The sequence below is a fragment of the Myotis davidii genome, unplaced genomic scaffold (genome assembly GCF_000327345.1).
Source record: "Myotis davidii unplaced genomic scaffold, ASM32734v1 scaffold1363, whole genome shotgun sequence".
NCBI classification, from domain to species: Eukaryota; Metazoa; Chordata; class Mammalia; order Chiroptera; family Vespertilionidae; genus Myotis; species Myotis davidii.
Window position 1 is genome coordinate 273,039 of NW_006294347.1, and position 10,329 is coordinate 283,367.

The 10,329-nt window shown below is 48.7% G+C and overlaps 1 protein-coding gene across 1 annotated transcript in view; it reads left to right on the forward strand.

Annotated features, from left to right (window-relative positions):
• The window catches only part of SERGEF (secretion regulating guanine nucleotide exchange factor), a gene marked incomplete at its 5' end in the record, with an annotated part of 194,103 nt that extends 184,473 nt beyond the window's left edge, over window positions 1-9,630 (forward strand). The window contains 2 exon segments of the mRNA XM_015566995.1: window positions 9,312-9,527; window positions 9,530-9,630. Coding sequence (XP_015422481.1) covers window positions 9,312-9,527; window positions 9,530-9,612 — 299 coding nt within the window.
• Between the last annotated feature and the right edge of the window lie 699 nt (window positions 9,631-10,329).

Here is a 10,329-nt window from a genome sequence, read left to right on the forward strand (position 1 = left end):
GGTGCGGAGCACTGGCCTCTGCCTCTCCCAGCTGGGCTGTTTCTGAACCTCTCCCAGACTCAGTTTTCTCTTCCATACAGTGTTGATCCTAATACCTTCCTCTCTGGGCTGCTCTAACCATCAAAACTGCAGAGCCTGCAGTAATGCAGAGGGGGGTGGAGAGCGGTGAGAAGGTGTGTAGACGCGGACCTTCCACACTGCCACCCGGGGCCGCAGTCTCCTCTTAGGTAAAGGGATAGAGATTGATGAAGAGGACTGAGCAACTTTCTGAACATAGGTTCTAGAGCAGTCCCTACAGCCTCAGCATGAGAACTGTGAGGGCAAACCGAGAAATTAAGGTGTTCCTATTTACCATCTGAACCAAGGCCACTCCTCTAGTGGGTCTGCGGGAGCCACCTGCGGACCAGGGTGTGTGCTCTCCTACTTGGCTCCTTGGCCTGTACCTTCCTTCTCTCACACATTCACACCCACCCACCCACACACCACACAGATTCCTAGGATCAGAAGGACTTTTGTTTCTCACCCCAGACTCTGCCCACTGCAGCAATGCCCCTGCCAACTGGGGACACAGAACCTCCAGGGGCAGGGCAGGTCCTTCCTGACGGTGAGGGGAAATCAGCCTTCCCTTGGCAGCAACACCCTACGCCCATGGGCACTCGTTTAGCCTTCTTGAGAGAATAAGGCAGCTTCATTCTCTTGCTAGCCACTTATTCATTTGTTCATTCACTCGTTTGTTCATTTGCACAACAGGTATTTATTAAGCACTAATAAATGCCAAGCACTGTTTCAGGTGCTGGGATACAGCAGCAAATGAAGCAGAGTCCCTGCTCTCAAAGAGCTGTGTTCTGGTTGGGAGAGAGATATAATAAACAAATAATTTTAAAAAATATAAAGAAATAAAGCAGGTGAGGAGATAGAGATGGGGAGGGGTGTGGATTCCTGTTTTATATGATGTTATCAGAAAAGGCCTCTCAGATAGCGTGACATTTGAACAAGTAGCTGAACAACATGAGGGAGTGAACCTGTGGCTATTAAGGGCAAGAGCATTCCAGATAGCAGGAACAGCAAGTGCGAAGGTCCTGAGGTGAGTACTGTTTGAGCAGGAAGTCAGTGTAGCTATGGTGATGTCAACAAGGTGGAACATGATAGGACATGAGGTCAGGGAGGAAGATGGAGATAGACCAGCTGTTGTTTATCTGAGGAAGAAGATTCTGAGCAGAGCAGTGCCACGTCTGACTTGGGTTTTACAGGATCGCTCAGGCTCTGTGTGGAGAAGAGACCATGGAGGCAATGGCAGCAGCAGAGAGAGACCAGTTAGGAAGCCCTCTGCAGGAGGTGACTCGGCTGGTGAGAAGCAGCCACATTCCACTGTGATTTGGGTCTCATCGATGGTAGGGAGACAGGGAATTAATTGTCCAGGGGATGACCTAGACCAGTGGTTGGCAAACTCATTAGCAAAGCCAAATATCAACAGTACAACGATTGAAATTTCTTTTGAGAGCCAAATTTTTTAAACTTAAACTATATAGGTAGGTACATTGTTATTAACTTAATTAGAGTACTCCTAAGGCTTAGGAAGAGCCACACTTAAGGGGCCAAAGAGCCGCATGTGGCTCGTGAGCCACAGTTTGCCAACCACGGACCTAGACTATGCTGTGTCAGCCCAACTGCCCTCGCCCGGGCCAGCTGCCTCCGCCTACAACGCAGAGTGGCTGTCTGTTGTCCAGGCGAGAGAGGAAGGGCCTGGACCTCTTTCTCTCCTGAAATTGCCACCCAGACCAGAGCACCTCAGAGGCCTGGATTCTGGGCTTCTTGCTCACAGCAGAACCCTAGGGACCGACCTACCAATTACTGCCAAAAGGGTGGCATCCCCTTGAGCGTAGGTGGCTGCACACTCAGAAGTTTTTCACGAAGTGGCCAGGCTCTGAGATCAGCTGTGTCCACGGTGACATATACCAGCTTCCTGAGTCCAGAGCCTTCCTCTCCGTGCTCCAACTTCACCTCTCCTCTCTCTCCACAGAAGAGCTCTAGGTCTTTGTGAGGTCTTTGACAGGAGACAAGGTGAACCATTAGCTGCCTGACTTTTCCACCCCCAGATCTCCCCCCTCCCCCCTCCTCTCCCACTCCACCAGGTGCAGGAGGCCTTCCTCGGCTTCCTCAGCTTCCTCAGCCTTGGCCGCAGCGCTCGCAGCCTCGGCGAGGTTCTGCTGCTCCCCAGAGCGCTTCTCTCGCCAGCTAGGGCTCTGCCCTCCATTGCTGAGCTGGTCCCCACCCAGGTGGGCCGTGACTCTACCTTCTCTCCATTGCCTGGGAGGCAGAGTTTCTGCTAGAGGGACCGTGTGCCAGAAGAGTCCTGGAGGCAGGCTGGGTTTGAGACCAGCTCTGCTTCTTGTTGGTCATGTTACCTTGCACAGTTCTCGCCACCTCTCTGGAAAACGGGGGTAATGTTAGATTGTACCTCATAGGCTTGTGTTGGGAATTCAGTGAATAAATACTTAAAAATGCTTATCACAGGGCCTGGTACACACTAAGTATATGTTGATTATATTACCACTTTCACATGGTTTGAACTAGCGGAGGAACCTGAAACTTGGGAAACCTGGATTCTAGTCCTGGCTAGACTGGTCATAGGACCACAGTTATTTCACCTCTCTGAGCCCAGCTACCTCCTCTGTAAAGTGGAGATAATAACACCTCATAGAGTTGTTGTGGGAATCAAGGTTACATTTGTATGAACCTGAGAAGCACCCTTCCTAGGTTGAAGCCCTCCTCCTCATCGTGTGAGCTGGCAGCTAGAGCTCCCGCTATCACATCTACAGTCCCAGTGACAAGAGGAAGGACGGGACAGAGAAGAAGGGGCAGGGGGACATGCCATCTGCCTTTGCAGGCAGGTTACCATAAGCTGTTGCAGAACCTTCCAGCTTGCACTAGCCATGACAGAACCAACCAGCTACAAGAGCGGTGGGGAAGTTTTCATTCTGTGGTTCAGGGACCACCAGGAAGCGCTACCACATACGCGCAGGTGTTTGCCCTCCTTGGCAAGGCCCTTCCCTGTCGTTGGGCTGTAGTCCCAGCACCATAAGGCCCTGTGAGGACCCAGGTTGCCAAGAAGCTCGGGCAGGTGCCACAAGGCCTGAACAGATTTGGGTATTGTATCTCTCCTGTGCCAGGGACCCTGCCAGTCCCGAGGTTCCGCTGCCTGCAGTGCTCTGAGGCTGACGCAAGTGTGGTGGGCCATGAGCTCCGTCACTTGTCACATCCTGGTCAGGCCAAATCTGTTGAGCCCCATGAGCAGGAGGCCTGAACTCTGAGAGGCTAGGAAATCCCTCTGTGATTACAGGCTCTCCACCCAAGGCTTGGGGGCCGGTAACGCAGATCTGGGTCAGTCAGGTGGAATGTCAGTGTCCTCGAGGACCTGGCACATGCCGGGCACAGTGCAGAGGGCCCTCTGTGAAAGCGGGAATCTGCTTCCTCAGCTTTGGCCGCAGTTGTTTCAAACGCGGCGCTCTGCATTCCAGTTAGCTTCGGGGAAGTTGGCCGCGAGACATTCTCCTTCCACCCCTTCTACATAAGAACAGCCCACATGGTAGCACCGTGCTGAGTCCAGAGGCCCTTCCTGTCTTCACTGTGCCCCTGAAAAGGTGGCCCTAAGAGGTGTGGGGGCAGGAGCCTCTGCTAAAATGCTGGAGGAGCTCAGTCTTGAAAGGTGTCCTGCTGTGAGTCCTGGTAAGAGGCAGCCAGTCTCTCACTTTCCAAAGTTTGTTTACGATGTTCACAACTTTCATAACGCTTGTCATTCCACCCCAGGCCTTCCCCTCTGGCGGTGCCCCTCCTTCTCCTCTCTGCCTTTTTCTCCTCTCCCCATGTGGCCTGCCTCTTATGTGGGGGTGAGCTGTCACTTATGTGTCAGGCGCTGTGCTGGGGCATTTTATTTAGATATATAACCGGCTCTCATGCAGTCCTCCTGGCAACCCTCTGAGGCTAGTGGGAACCTCAGTACCAGTATCACACAGCTGTGTGTGGATGTGGGACCCAGGATGGCAAGCACAGCCTGAGGTAAATATATCACACATATACCAGGGGCCAGCAGAGTAGGAGCCACTGGGCCAGATCTGTCCCGTGGCCTGTGTCATATGGCCTTGTGAGCTTAGAATCATTTTTAAAAGGTTATGATAATGAAGAAGAAGAGGCGACAGGAAACAAATGAGCCTCTCAGACCTAAAATATTGGTTGTCTGCCTTTATAGGCTATTTTGGAAGCCCTGATATAGAACACGCAAAGTTCAGTACAGATTCTGTGGCCATACTTCCCCCATGGTCCTAGGCCTCCGTTTCTTCGTCTATGTAATGAGAACAACCTATAAAACACGGCTGCCTCATAGGGCTGTTGGAATTAAAGGAGATAGAGACTATAAAGTACCTAACCTCAAGTGAGCTTCTTCGGAAGTATTGGGGCAGATATTTCTGGGGTTCTGCCAGGCCTCTAGACCCAGTGGGCATGAAAGCCCTGGCCCAAGGCCTCGGCTACCCCGGCCCGGAGCGTGGCTTCCTCAGAGCGTGTTTCCTTTGGCAGGAGGAAAGGGACCTGCCAGCTGCCCATTGTGCCCAGTCCTGCTGGTAGGTCAGCTCTGCCTTCCTCCTGCCCCCATTCCCGCTGACCGTCAGCTGGTGCCACTCACCAGGGCTGGGCACCAGGCCCACACCAGGTGCTGGGCTTGGTCTGAAGGTACCAAGCCTGTTGTACTCCCACCTCGCGACTCAGCTCAGCCTGGCTGACATCCCGCTTCACCACAGGAGCTGCAGCTTGGGGTGCATCCTCTCTGTGTGCACTTCTCACTTGGGGGCCCAGCAGGCAGGCATCTGTGTTCCCCAGACCCAAGCTTTTGGCCAAGTTTTGCCTTCCCATTGAGGAAAGGGTAGGGGGAAGGGGAACCCAGGGCTTGTCCGCCTCCCTCTGTTGAAAGAGTGGTCTGTAAAGCGGGGTTTTAGTGGATAATGAGTGAGATGTAAAGAGTACAAAATTGAGCCTGGCCAGTGTGGTCCAGTGGTTGAGCATCGACCTATTAACCAGGAGGTCACGGTTCGATTGCTGGTCAGAGCACATGCCCGGGTTACAGGCTTGATCCACAGTGTGGGACGTGTAGGAGGCAGCCAATCGATGATTCTCTGGTTCTCTCTTATCATTGATGTTTCTCTCTCTCCCTTTCCCTTCCTCTCTCTGAAATCAATTTTTTAAAAAGAGTACAAAATTGAAATCATTGAAACATCAAAAAGGATATTTTCTGATCTAGATACAGACAGACTTTTAATTCCTACAAACAATGGAAGAAATTACAAAAGATCAATAAATTTTAATACTTAGAACCATAAAACTTATGTTTTATATCAAAGCCCAAAACAAAATTTTAAGTCAAACAGAAAAAAATATTAATGCTAGATATGACAGAGAATAAATTAATATTCTTAAAAAATATTTAAAACAACAAGACTCTTAATCAATGACAGCAACAATAGCAAATATTTATATGGTACCATGTGCCAGGGACCATTCTGTTTTACACATACTCATTTAGTCCTTGTGAACAACTTTATGATAAAGGTACTATCATTATCCCCATTTAACAGATTAGGGAACTGAGGCATAGAGAAGCTAAATAACTTGCCCAGGGATGCTCAGCTAATAAATGGAGGAGTTGGGATTTGAACCCAGGCCATCTGACTCTGAGGTTTGAGCACTTAAACTTTTCTATACTAAACAGGAAAAAGACGCCAGGCAGACAATACACAAAAGAGGAAATACAAATACCTGAGAAAACATAAGAATTAATTTTCAATTTCAATGCTAATAAAATATACAAGTTAAAAGAATGAGATACCATTATTCTTTTCAAATTAGGAAAGATTCTTAAACACTGGAATAACTCATAAATACTGGCAGTGTGGAGTGAAATAGATTCCCCCAGATTGCTGCAAGTATAGCAGGTGGCCTTTCTGAAAAGTCGTCTAGTGGTTCTCAGAACAGGACTCAGGAATCCTGAAAATGCCCATGCCCTCTGGCCAGGAATTCCCATTGTAAGAGTCTAATTTGAGAAAATAATTAGAGAAATAAAGATTCATGCATAAAAATGTTATACAGAATAATAGAAAATTAGAAACAACCTACTTATCTGACAATAGAATATAGGTTAAGGAAATTGTTTAATCTCCAAAATGGACAATTAGGCAGTCATTTTATTTATTTTTATTTTTTTAAATATTTTTTTTATTGAATTCAGAGAGGAAAGGAGAGGGAGAGAGAGATAGAAACATCAATGATGAGAGAGAATCATTGATTGGCTGCCTCTTGCATGCCCCCTACTGGGGATCAAGCCCACAACCTGGACATGTGCCCTCAACTAGAATCGAACCTGGGACCCTTCAGCCCGCAGGCTGATGCTCTATCCACTGAGCCAAACCAGCTAGAGCTGGGCAGTCATTTTAAATAAATCTGTGCAAAAAAAGACACCATAAACAAAGAGCTACACCACACAACTTCTGAAATACATTTAACAACAAATAATTATAAAAATAAAAGATACACAAAGAAAACTTACAAATCAATAAGAAAAAGGCAAACAAAGGTCAAAACAGGCAAAGAATGGATATAAGCAATCCTAGAAAAGGCAACATAGGGCTAATGAACATAAAGTGATATGCATCTCACTGGTAGTCAGGGAAATGCACATGAATTAAATATACTTACCAGAATAGCCAGAGTCTAAAGGCAAAGGTAGAGGGAAACAAGTTCATATCCATTGCTGATGGGACTGTACATGACTGCAGCCTCTGTGGAGAGCTAGTTAAATTAGATGTGATCCTACCACACTCACTTCTAGGGATCAGCTCTGCACAAACACCAATTTGTACAAGAAGACATGTTCAAGGATGTTCATTGCAGTGCTGTTTATAATAGTAACAACATTAGTATTATTGTTGTACTATAATATTATCCTATATAATAAAAGCCCAGTGACTGAATGGTAGAATGACCAGTCGACCAGTTGCTGTGACATACACTGACCACCAGGGGGCAGATGCTCAACGCAGGAGCTGCAATTGTTGCCTCCTTGCCCCAGGCTCCTCCTCCTTGCTCCCTGCAGACATCCTCCTCCAGATGCCTGCAGGCCACGCAGCACCTCTGCCGGGCTCTCAGAGCTGACACCAGAGGCTGGGAGGCTGGACTGAGGCCTACTCTGCTGCCTCTCAATGCTATTGTCTCTGGGCTCAGCCCGACTGGGTCCGCTGGAGAGGCGAGTGCTCTGACTCCACGGAAGATGCTGGACCAGGGAGCAGCAGCTCAGAGGGCAGGTCCATAGCCGCTCAGCTGACTTGGATGAGCAGTGCTCCCACAGCGGTCGATCCCTGCAGATCACGCCCCCCACTAGTGCACGAATCCCATGTACCGGGCCTCCAGTATATAATATTGTCTGATAAAATAGCAACAATGATTATCATTAAATAATTAAAAATGTATAAGGAAAGGGAAATCAATAAGCAAAATGTGATTTATACATAACTGGACACTATACAAGTTAAAATAAATGAACCAGACCCATAACTATCAGCTCAGATAAATCTCAAAAACAATGCTGTGTAAAGAGTGAGTCATAAAAATGATATGTATTTGAATGATCCTATAAACAAACTAAAACTATTACATAGTATTTAAGAATATATACGTAGAAAAATATTAAAGAAACATGCAAATATTGTATACCAGCTTGATTGATACTTCTTTTTTAAAGGAAGGGTTGAAGCAAATATGGCAAAATGTTCACTAATGTTCTAAATCTGATGGGGATATTGTGTTTTTCTGTTAATTATTTTTTGTACCTTTTTGCATATTGAGCTATTTTAAAATTTCAAACAAATTATTTTTAATTTACTTTTTGAATAATTTGAACTCCATGGAAAAATGTTAAGGGGTAAAACCAGGACAAAATATACACAAATATTTACAAGTTTCATATATGAAAGTTTGAAAGAGCTGTCTAAAATATTTGTAGTAGTGGGCAAAATTCTAGAAGTCTGCTTCTCTTTACACTCATCCATATTTTCCATTTTTCCATGAAGATGTATTACTTTTATATCAAGAAAAAATGTTAAACAACTACAGAAAAATGTGAGTTTAGGCCCTAGGAATGTGTCCAAACCCTAGGAGGTGGTGCTGGGTGGGTGGGAGCTGACGGGCTGTCGGAGAGGCCTGTGCTTGCGTGCCGGCTCTGATGCTTTCTTTCTTTTCTTTTTTTTTTTTTTAATATATTTAGGGTGTTAACTTCCATTAACATGCCATGGAAGTATAGTTGGCCTGTGAACAAATGGGCCTGGGACCTTTCAGTCCGCAGGCCGACGCTCTATCCACCGAGCCAAACCGGTTTCGGCGGCTCTGATGCTTTCTTACAGTGTGGCTCCTAGTTCATTCAATCGCTTATCTAGTCAACAAACCCTTATTGGGTACCAACTGTGTACCAGGCACTGTGCTAGAGATTCAGCAGTGAGCGGACAATCTAGTGAGGAGGGGATAGTAAACACGGCACTGTGCATGGCCTCTCTCCACGTACTGGGCTGGCAGAGTACAAGGGCAGTAACGGGAATCGCAGTCGGATTGGGCAGCTGGGGAGTCTGGCCTCTGAGCAACGCTTCAACTGGAATCCAAAGGACGAGGAGGTCAGGAGCCCAGTAAAGCTAGGACTTAGAGAGAAAGGAGGGCCGCACAGGCATATTAAAAGAAGTAAGAAGGCAGGGTTCTGGTATGTAGAGGGTAAGGGTGGAGTTGTACAAGGAGAGGCCAGCAAGATAGTCAAGGCCAAGGGAAGGTCTTTAAGGTGGACAGTCATTGGAGAGTTTGAGCAGTAGTCACAGGATTAGAATCGCAGGCTCAGAGGTCCCCTGGATGGTCTTTGAAGATCCGAGTGGATGATGAGCAGCCCCGTGAGGGAGAATGGCGTTGGGTTTGCGGGTGGCAGTGGAGATGGAGAGGCATGGGGGATTTGAGATATGTTTGGAGACAGCATTTTCAGGTCTTAGGTCATTGGCTGGGGAGTGACACTGAGGCAGGGCAAGGTTTGGGGCAGGAGCACGTGTGGGTTGGTGCGAGTGGGAAACGGGCGGGATGGGAGCAGGGACAGCGAGCACGCCACTGGGGTCACTGAGCGTTGGTTTCTTCATGTGTAAACTGGGGTTATGATGAAGCCTGTGGCCCAGGGGAATGTTCCAGCCCCTTGTTCAAAACCCAGATGGCTTCTCCAGCATCTCCTCTCCTCTCCCTCACAGGCGGGGCATGCTACTCCTGGGGCTGGAACGAGCACGGCATGTGCGGGGACGGCAGCGAAGCGGACGTCCAAGCCCCGAAGCCTGTGCAGGCTCTGCAGTCGTCACCAGGACTCCTTGTGGGCTGTGGGGCTGGCCACTCCCTGGCCCTCTGCCAGCTGCCAGCCCTCCCTTCCCCAGATGCCAGCGAGGACGCCAAATCTCAGGATGCCACGGACAAAGCAACTGGAAGGAAAGACAACCAGGACCATCTACCCAAAGCCAACCTGACAGGTGCAGAGATGGGGGACTTGTGACCCTTTAATAAAGTGTCTGTCCCCACTCAGTCTCCTGGGGAATTGCTGTCAGGTTGTGGGTTTGGCCAGGAGGGCTCAGGAGGCACTATGGCTGGGCTGACCACCGACCGGAATAATGGGAGGCTGCCTGCCCGGTGTCTGGGCTCAGAGACACACATCCTCTCCACCCAGCAGAGGAGAATGAGGGTTAGGTCCTTGCCACTGGACATGGGAAGCCTCAGGAAAGTTCCAGGCCCTCCCTACCTGGTGGGGACAGAAACCAGGCCCATCCCCTACGATGGTTCCGGTCCAGTAGCCTTTGATTCAGCAAGACCGAGGGTTCCTAGTCATGCTTAGAGCAGCACATGCCTCTCCTGGGTTTTATCCTTGGGGCCCAGAGCGTGTAGCTTTTGGTTCAACGATATCCAGGCACCCTGGATACCTGGGCAGGAAGAGGTTCTTGTCTTGATGACTAGGACCAAGGGAGGAAGGCTCTGGAGTGGGGGGAGGAAGTGGAGATGAATAAGTGGAGGGGAGACAAGACTTCTGGGAAGACCTGGGGCAGGCAGAATTCTAGACTCTAGAACTCACCGCTCTGAAGCTCTCAGAAGACTGGTGACTTCATCTGAGCCAGGCGGGCTCTGGAGCTAGTCTGTGTGCTACAGTTGTCAAGCTGTGTAGTTTCAAGTGGGGGCCAGGCCACAGCATGGAAGGGGGTCTGCAGGGATAGCAACATCAAGACCCTG